At 37.7% G+C, this 26,896-nt stretch overlaps 1 protein-coding gene across 1 annotated transcript in view; it reads right to left on the bottom strand.

The window, feature by feature from the left end:
- KPNA1 (karyopherin alpha 1) overlaps positions 1–26,896 on the bottom strand; it is a 49,674-nt gene that overhangs the window by 22,418 nt on the left and 360 nt on the right. The window contains exons 2-6 of the mRNA XM_014957133.1: positions 15,086–15,219; positions 12,697–12,804; positions 10,816–10,915; positions 10,179–10,273; positions 7,705–7,836 (exon numbers count right to left, since the gene is read on the bottom strand). Of these exons, the coding sequence (XP_014812619.1) occupies positions 7,705–7,836; positions 10,179–10,273; positions 10,816–10,915; positions 12,697–12,804; positions 15,086–15,214 (564 nt within the window). The 5' untranslated portion in view covers positions 15,215–15,219. The remainder of the gene's footprint in view (positions 1–7,704; positions 7,837–10,178; positions 10,274–10,815; positions 10,916–12,696; positions 12,805–15,085; positions 15,220–26,896) is intronic.

Genomic DNA, 26,896 nt, shown 5'->3' with positions numbered 1-26,896 from the left:
TACCTTAAGGAAATTCTAAGAGAATCTGAAATAAGCTTATTTATTCATTATCAGTAGGAAGTCAATTGATTTATTACATTAGATTTCTCCTGTGATATGTTTTTAAAAGGTGGCAAAAAGATGCTACTTCAAAAAACTCCTCCAAACACTCTAGAGGGCCCAAAACACTAGCAAATATCTGCAGAATTAATACAGTTAAAAAATGTATATACAAAACATAGATACAGAGGTCGGTTTGCCAGACACAAAGTCTCCTCCCCTGTACCAGTATTACTAGTAACACCATAAATAGATTGATCAATAGATCAAAAGTCCCTAAACTACAAGTTGTTAAGAGACTAGAAGACTATTCTGGGGAAGGATTAGTTTGTTTTGTTCTGCTACTGTTCTCCAGGCTCCTGCCGTCAGCCACAGAGAGAAGGCATCAGATTATACCCACCTTTGCTGCGAAACAGCACAGCAATTACTCTTCTGTGGTACTCCCCTTACATTGATCTAGACCAAGAAATCTTATTTTTCATTCCCATTCTTATTATTTTACAACTGTTGTGGCAATGGTTTGCCTGAAATAAAAGTGTAACCTTGGGTCTGGCAGCCTCACAGACTCAAGACAGACAAGGTGGCTACTGGAAAAATTTAACTTAAGAGAGAACATGTGCCAACTCCTGCAAAATGTCTTTTGTATTAGAACTGTGAGAAGCCATGCTCATAGCTCACTGAAATGCTTGTATTTCTGCAGCAATGAAACGCATGAGGAAAAAATCAAAGATTTTATCCAGTTCTAAATAAGCTTGTGGATCTTTTAAAAATGTTTAGGGGGGAAAGTTAGAACTTGTAGTAATTTCCTTTTATTTGAATATGTGGGTAACTTTGTCTGAAGATACGATCTCCTTGCCTGGACACCCCTACACATGTTAAGACACCCCTGGCAGCTATATTTCTCTTGTCTGTGGACTTTGTTTCTGCTATTATAGTAATACCTATTTTTAGGGTTGACAACGGTGATAATCACTTAATCCAGGAATCCATTCTGACCCTAAATGACAGACTGGCTTTGCAACAGCAAATCTCACATCAAAAAGTCTGACCAGAGAAGTCAAACAGCATCTCTGCTGCTTTCCCACTCTTGATTTTCTTACAGCAAGAGAAGTCTGGCTGAGTAGCCTGATATCACAGGACCTGGTAAGCGAGGATATTGCAAAAAATCCTTATGACACTAATGATTGGTAGTACACAAGACGGCGAGAAACTGAAATATCTTTGAAAATATGCACAGTTTCATTCAACAAGGAAGATGTCTTTCCTTAAGGAATTATTTCATCTCTTCAGATAAGCGAGCAACGTAAGTCAAAGCTCATTTAAACTCTTCTCATCAGACACTGCTATAAATACAAAGCTTCATCATGGCTCCCACAGAGGACATGTGAATAATGACAAATGTCTTCCGAGTTTCTCTGAATAATGCTCAATGATTTCCATTGCTCCTTTTCTGCATTCCTGAAGATGCTAATGGCTTGATTGCCATAACATTTTACGATAATGCTCAATGATTTCCATTGCTCCTTTTGTGCATTCCTCTAAGATGCTAATGGCTTGCTTGCCATAACATTTTGCCTTCATTCTACACATCCCAAATATTTTCATCTTCTTTTCTGGACAGTTGCAGAGGTAAAAGGATATTGAATTCCAGTAAATGTCAGAGTTCATGAAATTAAAATAATATTTTACTTTTTAAAAAATCCGATTTCAGTACTTTCCAATAGCCACAACCAGACCTGAAGATGAAAACCTCTAATTTTAAGATTTGTAGTATGGCTTTTTAACCAACATCTTAGGTAGCAAAGTTGTGGGTAAACTGAAAATGAAAATGCCACCTTGTCAATTGACAGCATCAATAATACACCTGTATAAATTCCCATTTATTGCCATAGTGGAGCAGGGATTGTTGCAGGTCTCCAGTTCATTTTACTTGTTATTAAACTACAGTGTTTTTTCTTGCAGTGCTAGACAACTTCAGTAGTTAGCAACAGTAAAGGACAAGTTTTCTAGAGTACTGTTGAGCCATATGGTGCCTTCTGTGAATAGTCCTTGTGCTTTCCAGGAGCCCTCCACTTCCCCCTGGATTCTGAAGGCTCTCAGCCATTATTTCATCAGGTCTTCAGATACATAAAGCAAGTGCTAAACCAACCACCAACAGTGCTTAGAATCTGTGCCTCTTGTTAGAGAAGAAATACTATGAAGTGAGAATCAACACTTTATTTTTGGCTGTCGACTTGGGGAATGGAGCTAATGCTGGGATGAAGAGCGAAGATTAGCTTGCATACAAGTGTGATTGGATTAACAGGCACAAGGAAGGATACAACAAGGGCAAATTCCTAGGAGATAACTTTTACTATGCCCCAACACAGAAAATACCTTTCTTTCAGTGGCTGGGGTGATCACAGTTCCGATCTCACATCTCATCCACGCGAACAGAGAAAGCGGCTCATATTCATGCCTCGAATGTTTTCCCCAATTTTGATTACTATGACCTAGTTAGCAGAACTGCTGATGTAAAAGCCAAGCAGAACTTGGACACCAGACTCACGGGTCATCTCTGCCAAACAAATGATGGTTACCAAAAAGAACAGCAATATGACTAGAAATAGAAAAACACTGAGGAAAAAACACCTTGGTTGCTTCAGATGAAACCACAAACGTTGCCAAAGGAGAACAAGGCAGCTGGGAATGCTTCTGCCACCGGCTGTCCAGCAGAGCACAATGACACATATATGTCACTGTGAGAGGATCTCAGCTGTCTCAGGGAGCGTAATGCCTTGCGTGGTTTTTGAAGGAAATTCAACATTCATCAAGGAAACTGAAGTTGACACCTGAGTTTTAAATACATCAGCAAGGGCACCCAAGGAAAAAACACCTTGGTTGCTTCAGATGAAAACACAAATGTTCCCAAAGGAGAACAGGGCAGCTGGGAATGCTTCTGCCACCGGCTGTCCAGCAGAGCACAATGACACATATATGTCACTGTGAGAGGATCTCAGCTGTCTCAGGGAGCGTAATGCCTTGCGTGGTTTTTGAAGGAAATTCAACATTCATCAAGGAAACTGAAGTTGACACCTGAGTTTTAAATACATCAGCAAGGGCACCCAAGAGAGAAGAGCAGCTGGAACACTGCTGAAGCTAGATCAACCTGAAGCATGTCTGAAGGGCTTTGATGGAGTACTTCAATATAAATAATTTCAGGCTGGCATTTCTACATTTCTAGATGTCTTTTGGAATTAAGAATTGGATTAAGTAGAAGAAGGTTACGACATATGCCACTGACTAAATCTAAAACAACGTACACCAAAACCAGAAACAAACAAAACAGATGTAGCTAAAGAGCCAGGCTGGCATTTCTACATTTCTAGATGTCTCTTGGAATTAAAAATTGGAATAAGTAGAAGAAGGTGACAATGTATGCCACTGACTAAATCTAAAACAACAGTACACCAAAACCAGAAATAAACTAAACAGATGTAGTCAAAGAGTTTTTCATTTATAATAGAGATGTAGCTTCTGTCATAGAACTCAGCTTCTTTGGTGGGAAAAATGGATGCCAAATGGTTTGAACAGTGATCACAGGGAATTTCTGAGAAAGACTAATATACAATGCAAATAATGAAAGAGAAGAATTAAAGGATGGTAGGGTAATTAACCTTGCGTGGTTTTTGAAGGAAATTCAACGTTCATCAAGGAAACTGAAGTTGACACCTGAGTTTTAAACACTTCAGCAAGGGCATCCAAGAGAGAAGAGCAGCTGGAACACTGCTGAACCTAGAACCACCTTAAGCGTGTCTGAAGGGCTTTGATGGAGTACTTCAATATAAATAATTTCAGGCTGGCATTTCTACATTTCTAGATGTCTTTTGGAATTAAGAATTGGATTAAGTAGAAGAAGGTTACGACATATGCCACTGACTAAATCTAAAACAACGTACACCAAAACCAGAAACAAACAAAACAGATGTAGCTAAAGAGCTTTTCATTTATAATAGAGATGTAGCTTCTGTCATAGAACTCAGCTTCTTTGGTGGGAAAAATGGATGCCAAATGGTTTGAACAGTGATCACAGGGAATTTCTGAGAAAGACTAATATACAATGCAAATAATTAAAGAGAAGAATTAAAGGATGGTAGGGTAATTAAATGTCAGCCTGCATAGCTTAATGGGAAACAGATCTTGTAAAAAGACGCAAGATACAATTTCATTAAGATATATGTTGCTTAATAAATATAGTTATAAAAATTCTCTCACAGTTTTCTTTAAAACCATTAATCATTAAGATATATGTTGCTTAATAAATATAAAGATTCTCTCAGTTTTCTTTAAAACCATTACGAATCACACTAGACTCAGATACTGGCATATGCAAAAGAAACACATTAGATTAAAATGAATTTGAAAAATAACGATCAGATAAGGTAATTTGGTATTTGTTCCTGAGCCACTGCTACGGGAAGTTTGAAATAAGAAAAATTAACAGTGTAAGTCTTTAAGACTTACTCACTGTAAAACTAGAACAGTGGATAATAATTATCCAATAAGTCAAATTAAAATAATATTTTTTTTAAATTGGTGCTATGATACCTATTCAAAATTGTATTATCACTGACATTTCCTTCTACAGAATTACTACCCTACTTAGCACAAAGAATGGCTTACTAAATGCAGCCTTCAATATTTCATTTTCTCTTAATTCTTTACTATACAGTTGCAGGGCTAACTTCTGGCCTATCTGTCCTGAACACATAGTTATATTTTCTGTATTTTCCTGTATTTTTGTAATTCATTACAAATGTAGCAAGAGTTGCTTGCAAATAATAATCGTCACGGTACTACTGTGAGAGAAGGTAAGAACCACCATTTTACACTGGAGAAAATTAAGGCCAAGTATCTTCCAGTTTCAGAAATCCAGCCTGAAAAGCCCAGATCTGCTCAAAACACAGATCGAACTACAAAAGTCACTTGCAAAAATGCTGAGTTGTCCTCAACTACAAAATAAAATGCAAATATTTCACACTGAGCATTCAAAAACCACAGAACTAGTATCTGCTTACTGAAAACTGATATAAGCAAGGTGTCCAGCATCAGCCACTAAGCAGTAGATACATTTATCTGTGAAACCTGCAATTCCCTTAATCGTAAGAATCTCTTCCCTTTTCTCTCCTTTATTCACTACAATGTGTTCACACTTTAACAAACAGGGCCAGAATGTGACAAATAATACTCTCTTTTACTACCTGCTGATTTGTTACCAGGGCAACAATCTGTATATATACTAAATGAGAGTCATCTGGAAAAATACTATGCAATTGTGTACTAAAGCTATCCTGTAATGCAGTACAAGAGCTAATATTTAAGTGCTTAATGCTTTTAATTTTTGTTTTAATAGATGGTGAAGTGTTTGGGTTTTTTTCAAAGCTCTCGGGAACGACAGAATTTCTTTCATGCTGACCTGCATTAAACTCAAAGTCAGCTGTGAGCAGGGCTGCAACCTCCAGTCCTGCTGCACAGAAACCCACCATGAAAAGGTATAAGTATCACTTTGCAGTGGTGTATTTTCCTTTGCTACAGCTTACTACAGAGCGAGTTGTAACTGGTATTTAGAGACTTACTGGTAACAAAGGGATCATGGATTCAGCACCTGAATTGCATAGAAAAATATTTTCCGGTGATTATAACCCACTCTGCCTGCAATCTGAATTTTAACATTGTCAGCACTTTACTAGGAGGCAGAGGGGGAAGAAGACACATAAACTACTTAACTGTGGCCCCTAAGCTCTTCTGTTAATTCACACATCTTAAGGCTGAAGGCTGCACAACTCATTCTGAACAGGTTCACACTTCCCACCTGCTCTCTGAACATCAGCAGGGATGATAACAGCAACCTAATAAAAAAACCAAGTTGGCTCTTACACAGACAATCACTAGGAGCAAAAAAAATGGAGTAGCCTCAATGCAACAATTATACTGAAGGAACAGCATTGTGTAAGTGATGGTTGATTTTGGAAAGTAACGCAACCAGTTTCAATCCCAAAAAACCCAAACTCTAAAAAGCTTTATATAGAGAAGTCTGGTGGATTTTCACATGGGCAGAACATGGCATGTATCTGTCATTTTGGCAAGCTCCCTATCACATTTCTAGTTTCTACAACAACAAATACTCATTTCCTCAAGGAAAGTTACAAAAATGGACCAAAAAAGAAAACCAAACAATCAAAACCAAACCTTATTTCCTCTAATATAATTTTTACAAGCACCTGAATTGAATGTCTCTTAAAAAAAAAAACTTTTCCAAAATAATCCAGCCTGAGATAGGCCACTAAAATGGGAAGTTGCACAGTGGAAGAACTAGAAAGTTGTAAGCAACTGAAAAAATTAAAAAATGGATTGTCTTGCGGAAAATGTCAGGCAACCTTGAGTATAGGTGGTACATTCTGGAGTCAGCTATAAGAGAAACAGGCAAGTTACACAAAGCAGTCCAATGCTTATGCGTCGGGACTCCTCCAATCATGCATCTCAATACAGCCAAGTGCAAGGTCAGACATCTAGAACAGGGAACAGAAGTCACACTTACAGGATGGAGAACCGAACCCTGGAAGTCAGTGACTCTGAAAAGAATAATGGATCATATTGGATAATCAGCTTAACCTGAGCTCGCAGTCAGCTTCTGTGGCAAAGAGTCCACAAAGACATCTTGGATATTTACACACCAAAGTATCAAGTAGAAATGAAAATGAGGTACTGTCTCTGCAAACAGTATTGCTGGAACAGCACTAATTTCACCACCACAAAAAGATACTGAAACAAAGAAACGTTCAGAAAACGGTCACCAAAAACCAAACCAACCACCACAGAAAAACCTTCATAATGAGAATTCAGAGCTTAATTTCATTTGCTCAAGAAAAGCTTAAGCTATGGTCTATAAGTAGCTATAGGAAGAAACAGAGAGCTTACCAATTGAGTAGACAATGAAACAAAATCAAATAGCGGGAGCCAAAGCTAGTCAAATTTGTACAGTAAAGATACATACTTTAAAGTTAGGATTAAGAGTAACTGAAAATGTACTAGTTAACATGATTAATGTTTCATCATCCTAAATCTTCAAAGAGAGATTATATGTCTGAAATACATCCTTGTTCAAATATAAGTAACAGACCTCATGCGGAAATTATTGAGTCAAATGTTTGCTTTACACTGACCCCTTTGAGCCTTAAAGAATATTCAGCTACTCTGTAAGGAAGGTAGGGAAACTATAATTTCCATTCCTGCTTTATCTTCAGGAGAAACAAGCATGAACTTTCCATCCCAAAAGCAATTTTTTAAACAAGGCTTCTTGAATTCCTCAACATGCAGAAAAAAATTTAACCACATAGAGATCAAAATGCATTATCCCATTAACTGCTGTCAAATATAATTTCCAGAAAAAGAAAAATACAATACTTGCTTAGACATTTTAACGCATACTAGGCAGAAAGGGACTGTTGTGCAAAACTACCAAACACTACATTTCCTCTAAAGGCTTTCTTACAGAATATCCTTGTTCCTTTGTGAGAAAGGAAAAAACCAAAACCACCACAAAGCAACCTAAACAAACAAAAACCCCAAACCCCACAAACCACCACCCATACACACAAAAACCCCAACACCCTTCTTAATCTTTACCTGTTCCTGTACATCTTCAAACTCTGAACTCAGCAGCTCTATGAATATGGGGACGGCTCCTGCTTGGATCACTATTCGAGTCTGAAGGGAATTTCCCGAGGCAATATTTGTCAGCACCCAGGCAGCTTCAAACTGGAAAACCAGACACAAAAGAAAGTTTACTAGAGGCCTTCTGTGCCACACCAACAATGAAGACTAAATGTCTTTTGAAGACAGAAAGAATTAGCATAAAGAAAGCGTGAGATATTACTCATTAACATAGACAATGTGTAAAGTAAGAATCAGAATAACACAGTTAAGAGTTATCAATATCACTCAAAATCAAAATTTGCATAAGTTCCTTATGAGAACAATATCAGGATTGCTGTGACTTTTCAAATATTATGTTTTTCCTAAGCAATTATATTACCTTTGGTCTGTTCTACTGCCTTTCCTTACTGGCTGAGAACCTACACAGAAAAAATCTGATACCTACATTCACTGAATCAGCAATGAAATTCCTGAAGATGCATGAAGAGACAATCTTTGACAAAATTTCATGGATATAAAGCAAATAAAAGCCATGAAAAAAAACCTCCCCCAAAATAAAATAAAAAAAAATTAGAGGAGATTTAAAAATATCCCTTTGTGATCACAATCTAGTAGAATTCTGCAACCACAGCAAAGTACTTCTCTCCAAGTCTGGTGACCAGTATTGCTGCCAAGAGTTATTAGCATATGATGGTTTTATGCAAGACTTGAAGCAAAACTGAGCTCCCGAATCAACACTACACATCTTTCGATTTAACCGCTTTTGTAATTTATTTTTCTTTTCATCTCAATGTGCAAAAGCATTAACTTTTTAAGCTGAAATGCAAATTTTAACGCTTCCTAATACAGACCTCAGAAAATAGATTCTAGAAATCTACTTTGGTAGATTTCTGCATGCTTTTCTGTCCAAAACATTATTATACTACACTAGCAAATTCAAATCCTATGAGATAAATCCAGAGTCTAGAGAATTAAAAGACTGCTAAAAGTTGAATGAAAAGGCAAAAAAATCAATGAACAATAAAAATGAAAAGCTGTATGCTATAAATGACTGATTTTAACATTATTAATGAATTGTATTACTGCTGGATCAACATCAGTGTGTCCAGTGAAAACCCTGAGATACTTGCCAAGACTAGCTACCTCTGAAGAGCAGCAAAGAAATCTATTTAGGATTTAATCATAAAAGCAATTCCTCCTAAGCAGACACACAGAATCCTGAAATGGGCCAGAAATAAGAACTAAACAATTAAGCCTAGGCTTGTAAGGCTTTAAATTTTTAAATGTTATTAAGTATGAAGACTTTAGTTTTAAAAATACAATTAATCCTGCTCTCCTGACTAACTAAAGGAGAAATTATCTTCTGGTATGATGTGATCAGAATAAGCGATTCCAAAATACATCGTTGTAATACATAAAGAGTATGGACTGCAATAAAGCAGAAACACACAATGTCAAAACTGGAAGACACATCATTAATGAAGTAGAAGCAACACGTTCAGGCCAGAGCTTAAGGCCAACATAAAAGGTACTTGCTTTCCTATAATTTTACTTTCCTTGAAGTGAGTATCCAGTGTTTTGTGATACAGTATAGCAGGATTATTAGTGATCTTTCAACTACAGAGGTTTGTTACTCATATTTTAGAACTTGCCCTTTGGCTTCCTAATGGGCACCACCAGGTTGAACTATTCACAATTCAGAGACTCACATTCTCTCCAGTCATACACCCATAACAGAGAAGAAACAACGTATAAGCAGATTAACCAAATTTACAACAGAATAGCAGGTACTTCTCCTTACTCCATCCTGTACTTTATTTCAACTATCTATAAAATAAATTTCAATTATGAGCTAATCATAAGATCTTGCCATCTTTTGTGGAATTCCAGTTTTTACTGGATATTCCATTGACAATACAGAAGAAAAATGGAGCACACGAACTCTCTAGGACAAGCTCAGAAGTTCCAACTTTGACTGATTTTTGCTCTTTCCATATAAGAATCAATACAATACACATTATACACCAGTAAGACCATGAGAACTTGACTTGGTCTATAATTGCTTTTGACATTTTTTAAACTAGAGATGTATCTGCATTTTATGAAGTATCCTCTACCCTTATTTTGCCTTCTTATTCAAGTATGTCCTTCAAATATTAGGAGCTTGTTTCCCCTTATCTGCCTGTCTTAGGCTTCCATACTAGAGGCCCTACAAGTAATAAAAGGCATAAAATCACACAATACAACTCAAAGGTCTCTCTCTCCTGTCCCGATCAGAGGTCTTGCTAGAATCCCTGAAGGTAAAATAGCTTTTTTATACTAGGAAAAAAAAAAGGGAAGAAGTACAGCTAATGAAGCAAACCGCTGTTTTTTTTTTTCAACCTAATTTGCATCACCAAATGCCTTCATAATATAGGAAGATTGATATATTTATAATTGTATACCTGTAATGTACAGTTTTCTTTTCGTTTGAGGAACTCCACAAACCTGGCCACAACTCCCGGTGTGCTTATGACTTCATCTATTGGGGGGTTTGGTTCTATTGAAAATAAAAAAGTAAAGTTAGATACATTCATTCAGTTAGAGAAATTCTCAAGTTACTGCATCAAAATGACATACAATGACATACCAACTCCTCTTTTCTGAGAGTGCGCTCCTTTTCTAGAATACTGCTTTACCTTTACTAAAAGGTAATGGATTCCTATCTGTCACCATAATTTGAATTTTGAGGTAATGAGGCAACATGATTCAAAACTCTAATGCACCCAGTAATTTAGGCAGACCAATTTCACAGCAGCAGTTCCAGGAAGCCACTCTGGCATGCGCACATGCAGAGCCCAAATTCTGTAATATTTACAATATTTAAACTTACATTACAGACCAGACATCACATCTGCATCACTTCGCAGTTTTACAGATTTCAAGAACAGAAGTAACTATTACATACACCTAGCTGACATTTTGCAAAACACAGCTTCATCCAGAAATTTCTGTATGAAACTCAATCTTTATTGCTGTCAAAGTAAAAACATATGCCAGGGATGCTTTTACATTTTTCTCCAAGTAATTTCAGCTCCTTACCTTTAGAAAGAAGCTTCCGGAATTTCTGGGTGGCTGAAAGCTGCTGTTCTGGACTGTTGGAGAAAATCATCTCGATCATATCGGAGGTGATGACTGCACTCTAGGATTCAAGTGGGAGAGACAAAACGAGAGTAATAGAAAGCAAGAGGGAAAAGAAAATCTGGGATTAGTGGCAAGGAGGATACAACATCTGCTAAATTGTTATTAAATTTACCTCTTATTGACTAAAAACCTGGATAAGACCAGTATGGACAAAAAATGAGTCATCACACATGTACATCTACATGAGCACCATCATTCTTAGGTGTAATCTTTCTTCTCTGGAAGCCAAAATTCAAATTTTACTGAAACTATGGCAAGAAAATTACTCTTCAGAACTTCTCACTGGTATTCTCTCCTCTTTTTTCCCCTCTCCTCTGAAATAAATGTAAAATTGTCAGCTTCAACAAAAGGTAGTTTAAATTGGAATACCAATTACTGTTATGCAAGAACACCACTTTGATTATGCTATTGTTTAGATTTCTGCAACATGTACATTTTGAGTCATTCTCTTACAGCAAAATGTACAGGGCCTGTCATTTTCAGAAGAGTTGACAAACTTAATGCTTGTCATCATAATCGAGTATTAAATTTTCCATAACACTGAAGGTTTCCACTAATACAGCTAAATTAAATCAGCGACCTTTCTTATGCCAAGTAAAATCCGGCATTCTGTTCATCACACATGTAAATTCATGTAAAGAAGCATAAGAAAAGTCAGATTTCTCCTTCTACTTCTGATCTAAAACTTTAGATATATCTGATCCAAACCTTTAGATAGAGAGACACATGACAGTGATGAAAGTACTTAAGCTTTGTCTGTAACAGCTGTCTAACAGCTCCAACTTTTAAGACCCTGAAATTAATGATACCTAAAATAGTAAACTGTATAATGGTAGTTACCTACCTCAATTAGACAGGCTCCTTGCCTTACTTTTTAACCATCTATTCATTTCATCTAAGTTTCCACACAAAAGACTAAATGGGATTTAGGACTTGTTTTACTGTTTAAGATAGTCTTTAAACATCAGACAATACATTCTATTAGTGATCTACCACTCTGTTCATAGGCATTTCTCAGTAATTTCAAGTATAACCACCAACAGAAACCAAACCCAGCCTGACTTCTATGAAAACATCATTTGTGTACTCTTGAATACAGATAAGTGTGAAGATCAGTAGTCAGACTTTGAGCGCAGACTGCATTTTACTTTATCCTCTCTGCTACAACCTGAATCCCTTACCATTTTTCTTTCTAGGGAGAAAGCAGAAAAGCCTAATTTTGACTAAAAGCTTTTCCTGTGGGATGAAATTCCAGCCTGGAATTCCATGTACAGATAGATAAGCTCAGTCAAGCTGTGTTTCCAATACCCTGCCTAAAAATTGTGCAACTTGGAAGTCTGTCAACAGAGATTTCTACCAAGCCCTTTTTTTACTTTGCAAATTGCAATAACACATTGCCTGGTTTGTATATTCATGTTCCAAGCATTATGAATTTCAGATTCAAAAACCCCAACAAATCTGGGCAACAGTTGATAAAATCACCCATATATATATATGGTGAACATCAAAAAAAGGAAGTAATCAGCCTGCCTAGAACAGCAACATTTTATTTAATTTTCTTAAAGCATAACCACTGAACAACCACTCAATCTTTCTCTCACATTTCTTTCTCAAGTATTGTGTTTCAGGGCAGTTCACTGAGACAGGTATTTAAAAGCTGCCCATAAGCTCTTTGAATGTCTTTTTTTCACATTTTTCTGGAATTCCACTCCACTCAAGTCACTGCATGACAGGCCGGCTCAGTTTCAACAAACACTGTATTCCTTTCTCATCACTTACAGAAGTCATCTCCATGTTGTTCATCTGAGCCTCATGGAAGCCACCATCTGACATCACTTCCTCCTCCGCTTCTTCCTCAGCTGTTGCAACATTTCGGCGTTTAAACAACTAAAGAGAGAAAGTATTTAATATATATTATACGGCAAACATATACACAGCACGTCATGTTAGGCTGCAATAAAAATGACATATGCTACCAAATGAAAGAAGCTACTATATTGGCTACAGAACTCCTCCTGACAACAAATGGAGAAAGTTTAGTCAGGGAGTAAATGAAAATAATAACAACGTGCTAGAATACTGGTCCCCAACATTTGTAGAAAATCCTTACTGATATTCTCTTTTCCACCATCCCCTCCTTCTACAAACTACCTCTAGCTTCCAGACAATCGCTTTCTTACAACTGAGTGGCAGAGGATGTTTGGGCTCAAAAACCTGAAAAAATGCTGTTTATAACAGACCTTTGAAGAAACCTGCAAAGGCTAAGATAACTGAGTTACTGTGGCAAAGAGGACTGATCAGATGGGAATGGTCTCAAGAAATTATACCGAGATGAACACAATTTGGCTGTTAACACTTAGAGAAGGTACCCAGTTTGAGATGTCCTGAGGAGAGCTAGAGAGGCCACAGCTTCTCCATTTAATCCAGTTGTCTCATTGGAAGAAACAGCAGCAATGATAAAATGGGTTTGGGGGTGCTGCTTGGCCTGCTGAGTTCTGGAAACAAGACTCCAGCATTGAGCCATGTCAGATTTGCACCATTGCAGACAGGAAAGACAGAAACAGATCTGCTGTTGTTAACTCTGCTCCCCAGAGAACACGGGGAGGAAACACTATGCAAAACTTCAAAGTCTATACCAACCCAAGGCTGTGGAATGCTATTCCTTCTAAACTACTGTGTGCTGTGCCCACTCAAGCTCAACAGACATGCTCAAATATAATCTTAACTTGGCAAAGTATAAGTTTGGGTTTATGTGAAAATTCAGAGGGTTGAGGTTGTTTTTGTGGGGGTTTTGTGGGATTGTTCAGCTTTAAAAACAAACAAACAAAAAACCCCAGGGAATTTAAACAAATTTCCATGACCTATGTGCCAAATACATAAAAGAGAAGAACCTGCACAAGATCTGAAATTGCAGAGCTACAGACTCCCTTGCAGCTCCACTTCTATTTCAATTAGGAGAAATTTATTTTATTTCCAATTAGGACTAACTATTTTCCTTAACAGAAGGAAATACCACTACACACTTTATTTAGCCAACCTGTAGTAATCAGATCCAAGGGAGGTCAGATGCACAGATAAGACAGAAAACAACTCATCATTTTCCTAATTTAGTAATGGCTTTACAAATAAAGACTGATGACGTTCTGCACTGCCAGTAGTCTGGAAATGCTACCTGCATTTACTGAGCAAAATCAACAAGACATACTGCAATTCCCTCCCAGAACTCTCCTCTGACTTTCCTTGAAAGCATCTGGTATTGAAGCTGTAAAAATGACACTAAATGGAACAGATTACAGACTTGACTCACCATCCCAAACACAATGCTATTTTCTTTCTAACTCCAAAAACCTCAACACTGATGAAAAAGGCTTCATTGTAACTTCCTTTGAAATTGAACCAATCCCTTAAGTTTCCAATGAACACAACTAAGAACAAAAAGAAGAACTGTTCAGTGCTACCTGGTTTTAATCATGTCTTATCACTGCTGCTGTTTCCGGATTAAACCTGCAGAGCACCTGCCACTTTGCATTGTGAATGAAGTAGTAAAAACCAGCAAGACATGAGCAGCTTTGTTTGCAAGCATTTTTCTCAATCATTTTGCTTACAAAATATACTGAATCCACTACACAAACTACCAGCCTTACAGGCAAAAACATAGCATGAACTTTTGCAAATTCATAAATGAATTGAAACTTAAACGACAGAATTTCTTCCTTCAAGAAAATAATTACTGCAACCTATCAGGACTTGGTCAGACTTTCTCTTCCTCCTATTCTAGCTGCAATGTCTCCTTTCATTTCACCCCAGCTTGCCACTCTTTGTGCAGAGATTAGAGCCACCACAACCCAGGTAGCAAAAATAAAAAAGAAAAAAAATACACAACAAAAAAACCCGCAAACCTCAATCACCTTCAGAGCAAGGTCAGACAGCTTTGTTTAAATCATCTTTAAGCTACTCTGGCCAATCTTACACGAGTGAATGAGGAGCAGAAGAAGCAATAACGTCTGCAAGTGACTCTGATTTCAGACTGACTATGTATGAATCTAGCAGGGCAGGATGCCAGGTTAGAGCTGCTAAGAAGTGGCTTCAGAGAAGCAAAGAGCTAGAGACATTGCAAGACAAGACTGTTTAAAGACTAGTCACAGTTATCACAACTGTAGCACAGTACCTGTTCCTCCCTCTTTTGCTTCCGTAGCTGAAGACCCTCTTCCTCCCGCCTGCGACGCATCTCATCAGGGTTTAGAGATTTGTTCTTGTAGCTCTTCAGTCGGAAATTCTCTTTTCCTGAGGTCGTCATGATTCCTTTACAATGCAATTCAAAAGAGAAGTCAGAAAAAATTACTTTTCAATAACATCATTTTATATTCCGTCTCCATCTCTTAATCTCTGTAGCCATGTACTTCTAGCCACTGCCCCCCTACATCCCGTCAGCTAACTTCCAATGATTTAGAAAGTGTAAAGCAAAATTTCACGGAATTATCACTTCAGTGTGCCAGTTGTTCACATCAGACTGAAAAACATTTATTTTACTCTCTGAAGCGGCAAGGCATGACTAAGTTAAATATTTTATTAAGAAAGAACTGAGATCTATAAGGCAAAGGACACGGCCTGAGCTAAAAAGAAAGCTGCACTAATAAATGTTTACATTTCTCCACATGGGGAGTTAGCAAAACTAATTATATTTCCCTGTCTTTCCTTTTGCAGGAAGGGTCTTAGGCGGCTTTTTAGCTAATTCGCTTTGCAAGTCAGTACAGGAGCTTTTTTGCACTCCAAATCCACATTTTAAGTTAATTCAACCCAACCCTGTGTTCCTTCAATCCAGGTAAGCCCAGCAACGGAAACGAAATGGAGAGAGAAATTTTAGGTGAGGATGGTTTAACTACCAAAAATGTTCACTCCTGCAAAGAAAGCAGTCCTATTCTTCCCCTCCTTCTCACCCCCAGCCTCCAATCCTGCCACTGTTTATGCAGAGGGGCCTCTTTTCAGTCTATGATTTCCAAGTACCATCAGTAGATCAGCATTTTTATCTATCCATGATGATTTTCCCATATACAACACTGCACTTTGGAGTTACTCAGCATAAATCAATAGCCATAAAACTGTGTGGAAAGACCACAACTCCCTTAAACCAATGGGCTGTGGTGCTCCATTCTGATGTTACTTCTCTCCTTATATCCCCCGTTAAAATCTAAAAAAAAGGTTCAGAACCAAATTCTAAGCATCTTGGTATGTCCATGCATCTTCATACAGATGCAGAATCTCCAATATGTTGTAAATATCTGTAGCTCTGTAATACAAAATTGAGGAAGCTACATTACATAAAAAGTTAACTCCACAGGGCTTTTACATGTCTCTTTCAAATGCCCTGATGTGTTGTATTAAATATGCTACCTACCACAAATTCTGTAAGCACAGGATCACCAGGTGATAAATGATCTCCTGTGCACTTTTTACTTTAAAATGGAGCAACACGAAAGTATACAGACTCTCAACAGCTTAGGTTTCCTACTTAAAATACATCAAACGTATTATCGAGTCTACTATAACCTCCTCTTCTTTCAGTTAGCACAAAGAGTTTTAAGTGATTAAAAAAAAAAAAGAGGATACCCAAATGTGCTTCTCACTAGAGCCTCTTTTTAAGTTGCTCCTACCTGACAACCGTTTATAAGAATTTTGATCAGAACTGACTTTCACAGAAGACATTTTGGGCATCGCTTCAAGTATTACTGTATTATGCCAACCGAGATTTATAAAACTGTTAAAGGACATAAAACTACTGTATTCAAGATCAGTCACAGATTGCACTGAATGCAACATAAAAACCTGAGCATGTAGGTAAGCAATTCAGCAGCCTAATTATGCTGAAAAGGCTCTTCCTGAAATGGCTTTTTTAAAAATAAAGGTCCTACAAAAACATAAATCTCAGAATGCCAGAAGTTCTCTACATCATTCTTAACAGCTTAGAGACCCTTTTCTTCCTGTGTTTAGTTGTCTCAGCTTAAAGTGTTCAAGTTTCTTGCAATATGCTTGGCAATAACATTTTCTTCCTGCTTTTAGCTTAAGTGACCACAACCTGTGTATTAAACATACAAAATATTTGGGGAAGACGTGGATTTTAACTGTAAAAAATAAGTTCAGGGTAGCAAATACTCAGAATATGTTTTTTTCTGTTGTTTCTGAAACATTTTGAAATAAATATTTTATATATTTCAGAATTAAGAAAATAAGCTCAAACACCAGATGGACAATCATAAGCTAAAAGGACATGCCTAACAGGAAAACAGCTTTGCAGCCACTTTAGTCAATCTGCCCTTGACAATGAACCACGGACACACACAACAGCCCAGATAATATCTCAGGCCGTCCATGACATTATTAATAATTCTCCATTTTTATCTGAAACACGTCTTCTCAACCTTACAAAATTACATTTGCTTTTATTTGGGATTGCAGGACTTTAGTAACTCCTGTGATCATTTCACACCTTCGCTTTTAATCCCTGAAAGTTCTTAGTTTAAAGAAATCCTTGACAGTGAGCATCTTTGCTTCTTACTACACAATTTCACCTCATTTCTACTATGTAGCCTCTCCATGCCATGTTCCAATGTTTCTAAACATCAATGAGACCATCCAACTTCATCATCTGCAAGTTTCCTTACCATGTTATTCCTTATTGTATTTATTTGCCTAGTTTCCCTTCCTCTCCCAATTTGCGTATTAATTTGTTTCCTTAAAGTCTGAAGCAAAATTGAAAGGATTTTCAATTCCCTCTCGGAGCTCTATTCACCCTCTCCCTTTATGTTTTACACCATCATTTCATTTATTGATAATACAGGCAGAACATTTATCAGTTTCTTATTTGAATTAACCGTCTACCCCAACCCCTCACATTTTTCTCATTCTCTTTATTTTTATAACTTAAGAATTATCTTCTACCTATGACAACCTTTACAAGCTTTAGCTGTAACTTTTGGCTATGCTCATTTCTGACTTTCAAGACAGCTCACTTTGCTGACAAACCCCCTCTCCTATTTTCTGACTAATCTGTACACTTAAAATCTTTTCAGAATAGTGTATTGTGTACATAGGGAGTAAAGCCTTCCTCCAAATTCCTACTTACCAAATGACTAGGAAGACAAAGTTTTTTCTATTAAAGGCAGAAAATACTAAGCTCCCTTCATCACTGAGTAGTTACCAAACTCAACTAGTAATGAGTTCAGTAATTTATTTCATAGTACCCCCTCACTGGTAGTAAATCTCAAAATCCCAACACAGGCGGGTATATAAAGTGTGGTTATCTAACCTGCATAACTATTAAATCCAAAGGTATTTTCTAAAAGCAGCTTTTGGGATATCTTCAATATCTCCTAAAATAAATTCTTTCTTCATCATTCGTTTACTGCTTCCCCGGCTACTGGTGAAAAATTCAATGACCACATCAAGAATTTCATCTAGCCCACCCCTACTTCTAGCATCGTTAGACCTATTCAGTGTGAGCACACATGCAATTTTTTTAATACTGAAAATAAAATAATCCTGTTTTGTTGCAGTCATTCAAGGACTGTATTCTATAAATCTCCCTTTCCCATTTTTCAGGATGTTAGCCTTTCCTTCAGACTAAACAACAGAGGCAAAACAACTTCAAATTGCCTCTCACTCGTCTTCAGCAGCTTTGTTGTGGCTTAACTGAAAATCTTCCAATGGTCAGTTGACCCGCGGCAATTTCTTCACAGCAAATAGTAAATCTTGCATCTTCTCTGCACTATCAAAATTAATGCTACTTCTGGTGAAAATCTGTGGTGGTTGTCATGGAAATGTTCTACCCATCTTTTCTTTCCTAAAGATAGCATAATATTTTCAATGGTTTTTGATGCTCCTGTCCATGGATAAAAACCTCTGGCGACCCACTGAGGAGTTTTCATGGTGTATTCTTTGGGGCTTTGTGCAGCACCACTCAAATCCCATATAACACTTTCTCCTCCTCAGTTTGGCTGCCATGAAAAAAATATTTTTAGTAAAATTAAAAACACCATCTATTTCTGAGCGTCTGCATTTCACTACGGAAATTATGATTCCCAAGTTTTTCCCTGATGAAGGGATTTCCCTACCAAATGCAGACACGTTCTAAGCACACATTTCGAGGAGAACGAAAAAGTACTGCATTTGTCCTTACTCATCAAGTTGACGAAATTCAGAGGCACTAAGAAACGCAGACTCACTTACTGAGATGATCTAACTTGCCCCAAAAGCAATCATAAAGATAAGAACAAAAATTAACTCCCTGCCTTCTTAAATCAGATATCACCATCACTAGACTTAAGGGCTTTGCTAGAAGGAATGCCGTGCGACTAACACTCTTGGATATTCCACACATCAGAGGTATCCAGATGCAAAAATAAAGACCATACAAATCAAGACGTGCATATATATATGTATATATAACCCAGATGACTGAAACTAAGACCACCATATACACTGCTGGTATTAAAGACTGTTAGAGACAATATTTCCTTCTTTGGAATCAGGGGTGGGAAGAAGGGGAAAAAAAAAAAAAAAGGTATTTCAAAAGCGTAGACCTCTAGAAGAAATTTTACCTCCCAATGGAAATATATCAGAAAAGGAAGACTTGAAAATAAAGGTGGACAAGGAGTTTGAAGAGAAACAGTGTGATAAAAAAGTTAATCTTGAAGATCCATGATCTGACATACTACCAGTCAACATCTAACAGAGGCAGTTGTCAGAAGGAAAAGGACTTACTGGAGGCATACTTGTGAGCTCTGCTGTACTGTCAAACTGCTGTGCCTAATTTAGATTGCTCCAGAGAGACAGTGAAAAGGCAGGAGAGGCACTGTCGGCCCTGAAAGGACAACCCACGTTGGAAACAGCACTGTCAAGACGGAACTCCTGGTAGCGAGAGAAGCTGGAATTATTCAAGATAAGAAGTGGTTCAGCTACTCCACAAAACCTTTACTGCCAAGGAGACTTTTGTTTGCTTGTTGGCTCTATCACAGACTCCACACCTCCTAGAGAATTAAAGTTTCCTCACAATCGTGCTTCTTGACAGCACGCCAAATACCTACAGCACAGCGTGGACAGATGTTTGAAGAATCCACTGGCCTCTGATTACAGGATGCATCATCTTTTGACATTAACTGAGAATGTAGAAAACCCATCCAATTAAAAAAAACTACCCTGAAAGCAGCGCTTGGTCACTCGTTTCTCTCATCAACACACTCCCTACAAATCCAAGATTGTGGCTACAAACGTGCGTAGTTTTTTTTCCCCCCATGAAGTGTAGATTTTGGAAAGTCCTTCTAATTTACTTTTTGAAGTTTCTAAGGCAACAGGTTCAGGATGCTAATAGAAGCATTTAAGTCTTGTGGAAAGAAACAAACTGTCAGCTTTCTCAGAGGTGACAGACCATGAACGGTCTTCATAATAAAACCATGAATAATATATGACGTAGAATGATAAAAATATCACCTGGGATTAACGTTATTTCCCTGGAAAAAACTTCTAGAGCAACATCCTACATCTGCCATCGTCCTAGAGAGATGAAAACACATCCACCGAATCTCTACACTGTTGACAGTGTTATCCGAGGAAAAAAGAAAATACAGAAAATCAGCAGACTGACTTCTCTCTTCACTGCCACCTCCTGTTGTTTGAAAAACTGGATCAATCAGACAAACATTTTGGTGAGGTTCCATCTCTGCTTCTTTTGCAAAAAAACAAAGCATACTGGATTATAGATGTCTACGGGAATGCATATCAGCTGAGGGATAGGAGTGTTACTTTCTCATTTCCAACGTCTTCAGATTCTTGTAAAGCTCAGGGCATCTAGTGGAAAGGACATTTAACCATCTCAACTACTAAAAGCTATTGTTCAAGCACAACACAGCCAGTTTCTAAACATTTGCTCAACTTTCTCTAGCTGTAAAATGGGATTGGGAAACATGCCTCAAAGGCACTATAAAACTAACATTTACAGAACTAGGAAAGACCTGCAAAGTAAGTTTTGCTGATGATACATCAAAACCCAGCACTAACAAGGAAACAAAACGATCATGCAAATTTCATTTTCTGTGGCCAGGGAAAGCTGCAGCAGCAGCCACCAGTGCCATTCACAGGCAGGAATGAGACTTCAATTTATGCAGAATTGCAGGGACCCACACTCCTAAAACAACCATCACACAAGAATGATACAGAAGAAACAGAACCATCACCTTCTGCTATCCAGAAGGCCAGAAGATCAAAGGAGCTTCAAATGGAATATAACATTCGTATCTAAAAACAGCACATATAGCCTTGAAACAGGGTTCAGACTTTCAGGAACCTTCCATCAAAAACTGGAAGTAGCAAGGGAACCTCTTCTTGAAATTGCTACCCATCTCTGTATCTTTCAAATGTGCTTGCTTATGTAGGCTTCCAAGTCTCTCAGGTTTTTTCCATGCCCAGTAGTAGGCCTTAGTTGATAATCTGTTCTAACACCTTTATAAACACAAGAAATAGCAAAGCAAGTATTAATCCACTTAATCTATGGCAAATTCAGCATGTTCTTTGGCCGTTTGGCAAGCTGGACTTGTACTTGCCCAAAACAAGGTCAACCTTAAAACTCGTGACAAGTAATACAAGGCCTGAAAGACATGCAATTTTACACAACATGGAACATGAAAGTATAGACTAATTAAAAAGTTCAATATTGACTATTTTTCTAATATAAAAGACCTCCTTAAAACCAAACAAAAGGCAGAAAAGAAAATAGACTGTATTATTTGTAACGATGCCGAGGACGACTCCTGTCAGGTTTGTAGGGATGTCACATTTCAAGAATGTGATCTCATCTTCTTTGAAGAAACACCACTGAAAAGATTAAGTAGTAATGCGTTTACAAGGTTTATTGGAGCACAGTTTTACCAAAGGGTTTGTAGGGGGGAAATAAAAATCAATAAGGATTATACACTTACACTGTATATCTAGCAGTTTGTTATACGTTCACTATCGTCTAGGTATTTCCAAGATGTTTTGAGCTTCATTTTTTAAAGGTCCATTTTGACTTGTGATCTATCTTTCAAAGTTCTATAAAGCTTTTAACTTGAGCAAGAATGCAAAAAATAACAACTCTCAAAGCCAGGTCAACTTAAAGGGAAACAAATTCATTAACTGAGCCTTTCTGATTTGAGTTACAAACACAAAATTCCTTTACTGCATTCAAAGCCATTGCAGTGCAGTAAATCTGTTTAAATGAAAACAAAACAAAACTACTCTGATTTCTGTAACTCCACAATCAACCTGAAACCCAAACGTTCCCACAAGTTGTAAAACAAAGCAGCTAGTGATGGGGAATTAAAAACTTTTCAGACGCACAGGATTACGCTAACATTAAAATTACTTCACTTTAAGGTGCCCATCTACACAAAACAACAAAAGTGATTATTCCCGTGTGCCAAACTAAAATGTAATTTGTTTTTCCTTTTAAAGCAGAGATTCATTTGTATTTTGACTAAGATTACAGCACATCTTCCCTGCACTTACAGAACAACCTGACCCACAATGTATCTTTTGTAAGGTCACATTTAAAAATCAGACCATTTGAAAGACAATAGTTATCTCTGTCATTTGACAGTTATCATCTGCCAGGAAAAAAAAAAAAATCATCCTAACATTTCTAACATCCTAACATGCCCTACACATTCTTTACAAGAGAATGAGAGTGCACCTTTCAGCATTTTGTATCCCAAATAGAAGAAATCACAAACACTTTAAAATGAATTAGGTTAAAAATAAGCTGAAAACTAGACTTGACTTCATAGTTTCAAGCAACTTTTGTTTGGGGTTGTGAATGCCAGAAGGCACTGAAACCAAACCTACCTCATGCCTCCCCTGATGACAAATTTGCCTTCAACAAATTTACTGGTCGCTGTGACTCAGCATTATAAAGATATGTGTGCAAAAGCACAAAATAACAGTAAGTCAAAATGCTACTGACTTCATACTAGCTTTAGACATCAGCAACCAAGAGAGTCACCTAATACTGATGTATCTGCCACATCAAGCCAAAATCCACAAGAACTTTAAAGCTTGATGACACTCACTCTACCTCCCTCGCCCCATTTACACCTAGTACTCTTTCCTACCAAAAGCTCTCAAATCCAATACACAGTACATTCACAAAAACACCTATTTTCCTGATAATTTTGCAATACATAAAAAAAAAAAAAAAAGGTAAAACAAGAAGACACAGGCAGTTAAAGAGCTTACCATGCAGAAGCTACACAAAGGAGTCCTGCATCTTTTAAGAGTCAATCTCATCATACTTCAGGCAAAAAACACATTACAACAATCTAATACTCATCACAACATTATTATCTGACTTTACTGAAAGGTAAGTTGTGGTTTGCGTGCCACCAAAAGGTGGTTTGTTTGCCAAAATGACATTTTTATATATCAACAGGTGAATTTTCTTCCAAGTATAACCTTAGCACCAGATTTGGTAAGCTTATAATACCTTCTTTGAAGATAAATACATTCAGGATGTTTAGCCAAAGGATATTTATTTCTAAAATCAGTACGTCACTTACGTATAATCTTAACTTTATGCCCAGACTGTAAAAAAATACAATCAATAAAGATCTGCATGTCAAACTGGTTAATTTATCACTGAACATATGAATCCTCCTGCCGAGCCTGGCAAGCAGTCTTAACTACCAAAAAAAATAGAAAAAGAGAAAATAATTACTCTAGATCATAAGGAAGCTTTCAGCAGCTGGTGACTAGCTAAATCTTAAGTCTCGAGGCATACTCTGAAAACTCAATGTCCATTACTCTCTATATACATCCAGAAAAACAGACACTTCTTAGCTTCTGCCTCCTCATGACACTAAGCACTAATTATGTTCCAAGAAAGTATTCACTTTATTCCAATTTAAAATTTCTTCTATGTCACTAAACTCCATTTAGTCCTGTCTTACGCGAATGGATCAACAGAAGTGATAATGCAATGTCCAATCTACCATAACTTCTTACCACTTCTTCATACACTCCTACTACTAACATCTTTTTTAAAGCAATCTTGGTGAAAGGAAGTCTTCTGTCACCTGCCTTAGACTACCTCTACTTTTTATCCTCATAATGAATTATTAAGCTCTCATAACGTTTAATGCAGTTCAAGACATTCGTGAGGTGGCATAATATAATTTCCAGTTCTATCGTTCTACAGATTTTCTATTTAGCAGAGGTTTTCACTGAGTGTTTTGTTTAAACTTACTTCTGCTGTTTTTCCAGAATTTCTCTACCTTCTTCAAAATAATTTAAAAGTACTGATATTTCTATGGGCCTTGCATTCTACTTCTGGCATTTTGTGTCTTGAAAACCCCACATTCATTCTTCAAACACAGAGCAGTTTAATCCATTAATTGCTTGACAGACTTCAAAAACTGTAGCAGACTAAGGATGGATTTTTTTCTTCAGAGCAGAAAAGAAACGGACTTGCTATCATATCACTGCAATTTACATCAGCACCTATTTCATTATTATATTATTTAAATAAGGACTTCCATTAGGAAGTCCTTATTTAAATAAGAACTTCCATTATTTAAATAAGGATTTCAATTAGCCTCTTTGTATGAAGCTGGATAATTTTCATTATCAGTTCAACTTTCACTCGTTCTCTGAAAAAAGAAGGTCTGGTCTTTCTAACTTGTTTGTCCATTACATCATTCCAGAACCTCCTGCTGAGGTATTTCAGCCACTCACAACACTTCATCAAGTGAGTAATCCCTTTAATATAGGCTTTAACATCAGCCTACTGGGCTCCCTCACAGCCTTATTCCCTTTGGCCTTCAGGAGTACGTAAATAAATCCATTAAATTTAGCTATTTGCCAGCGCTCTTCTATTTCCCCTTATGTTTCCAATTTACAATAAAACCCCTAATTCACATCACTTTTTTCTTTTTAATCTGCCATATTCTATGCTTTTTCACATAGATTTGGTTTCCATTTTTCTTGAGGGCACTGCTTTACACCCATTAACCTCTTCCCACAAAGTTATGTTTTCCAACCTAGCGATTTATTTACTGTTGCCTTTAAAGGTACAGCTTCCACTTGTGTTCTTAAGGATACGAGTTAAGCCCCTCATTTTGCCCCTTTAGGACTTCTAAAACATTTCAGAAGAAAAATTCCACAATCTTTAAGAGAAAGAGACAGAAAGATAGCAAAGCAAGCCTGCCAGACACAGGACAGTTTAAAACAAAACGTACCATTCTGTTCATTTTAGCTTCTTCAACAGAAGGAAGAAAAAAAAAAAAAAGAACACTGTATTGAAACACTGAAGTTGAAATAAGACTATCAAACAATCTGGCTAAATAGCATTTACGCTTAAAAGTTTCTATAAAGAACCTTTCAGACATTGCTACATCTGACTGTCCTACTTTTAGTTCTCATAGTGTCTTTGGCCAGTGCTGCTGACACGGGCTGTTGCTGCCTTTCCCTTTCTAAATGTACTAAACTGTGACTTCTCCAGGAACCAGCACTCAGTTGAATACACAGGACCACATAAGCAAGCCAGCTCTGAAGACATCAACACAAGAGAACGTAACATCAGGGAAAAAAAATAATAAAAAAATCAAAGGATCACACACTGACAGCAGAAGGTAAATATACTGGTACAGCCTTGGAATGAGAGATGGGACGTGACAAAGACTCTGTTTAGAAGTTTTAGAGAGAGGGGAAAAAATCCCAAGCCTCCAAAACAGCCGTGTTTTTTGGAAGTGAAGCATCTCTGCATCTGTGTGAAAGATTATGACAAGGGAACCCATTCTGAGCAAAACCACTACCTTGCATGTCATCTTATGTTACCATGCCTCAAGCTACTCTTCATTTTCCTTGTGCCTATGGATATGTCTAAAGGGTAATTAAAAGGTGCAACCACAGTTCAAGTAGAAACAAACTTGTTTTGAATGAGCTAGTTCACACGTCAATGCACATGGTAACGTTGCAGGGACAACAACATAATGAAGTTATAATAAAAACAAGGACAAATACACCAAAGATTAGATCGATTCAAACTACTAATTCACACGGTGTTCTATTAAATATTCTATTCTAACTCCTAATTGCCACATGCACATACAAATTAGCTTTACAATAACTAGTTTCTAGGAATAAAGTTGAGATCTCGTTTCCGGATAGCCCATAGACATATCCCAACTTTGTTAAGTCTTTCATTAACATTAAGCAGTCAGAGTTAAATATATCAGCAGTCAATTATGCCAGCGAACAAGAAAAAAAAGACAGAGAAACGGCAGCTTGAATAAAGGATAAAGGGACTATTAAACACAACCATTCAGCACCATTTGGGAATTCTGCAGAACCAGCAGCCCAGTATTTTCACAGCTCATGACATTATCTTTTCAGGCTGGAGTTTCAGTTTTCATGAAACGCCCTCAAGAGGCAAAGCTTCAAATCGTTCGTTACATGTACTCTCGGGCGAGCACTACAAATTTAAAGACTATGAATGGGACGGGACGAGTTTCTGCCGGTTCTACGGTTTTCAGGTGACACGACCATCGGAACCGGCCACCATGGTAGAGAGAGAGAGAGCCCGGAAGACTTCATCCCATACAGGTAGTCAAAAAGATAATGCTGTCGCCGGCACAGCGTGAGGCTACGAGGGAGGTCTGGCTTTTGGAAGATCAACCAAGATCACAGGAGGTAAAAAAAAACAAAAACAAACGGACGAGCTTGGAAGACCCAAGAGAAAGTTTCCCTTCTCCTGCAGCTGGGGCACGGCCTCTCCTCACGCCCCGGCCCGCCAGAGGACCACCCGGCCCGCCCCACCGGCACCGGGGAAGCCGGTCTTTGGCGGCCCGGACCCGTCCGGTTCCCCGCTGCCGCCCCAACGACTTCTGAACCAGGAGCGCGCCGCCTGCGCGGAGCCCGGCCCGCCGCCGGCCACAAGCCACGCTGAGGCGGGGGGAGG

This window comes from Calidris pugnax, unplaced genomic scaffold, assembly GCF_001431845.1.
Source record: "Calidris pugnax isolate Ruff unplaced genomic scaffold, ASM143184v1 scaffold225, whole genome shotgun sequence".
Lineage (NCBI taxonomy): Eukaryota > Metazoa > Chordata > Aves > Charadriiformes > Scolopacidae > Calidris > Calidris pugnax.
Note: the sequence above shows the minus strand (reverse complement) of the source record. Positions and strands in the feature narration are given on the sequence as shown.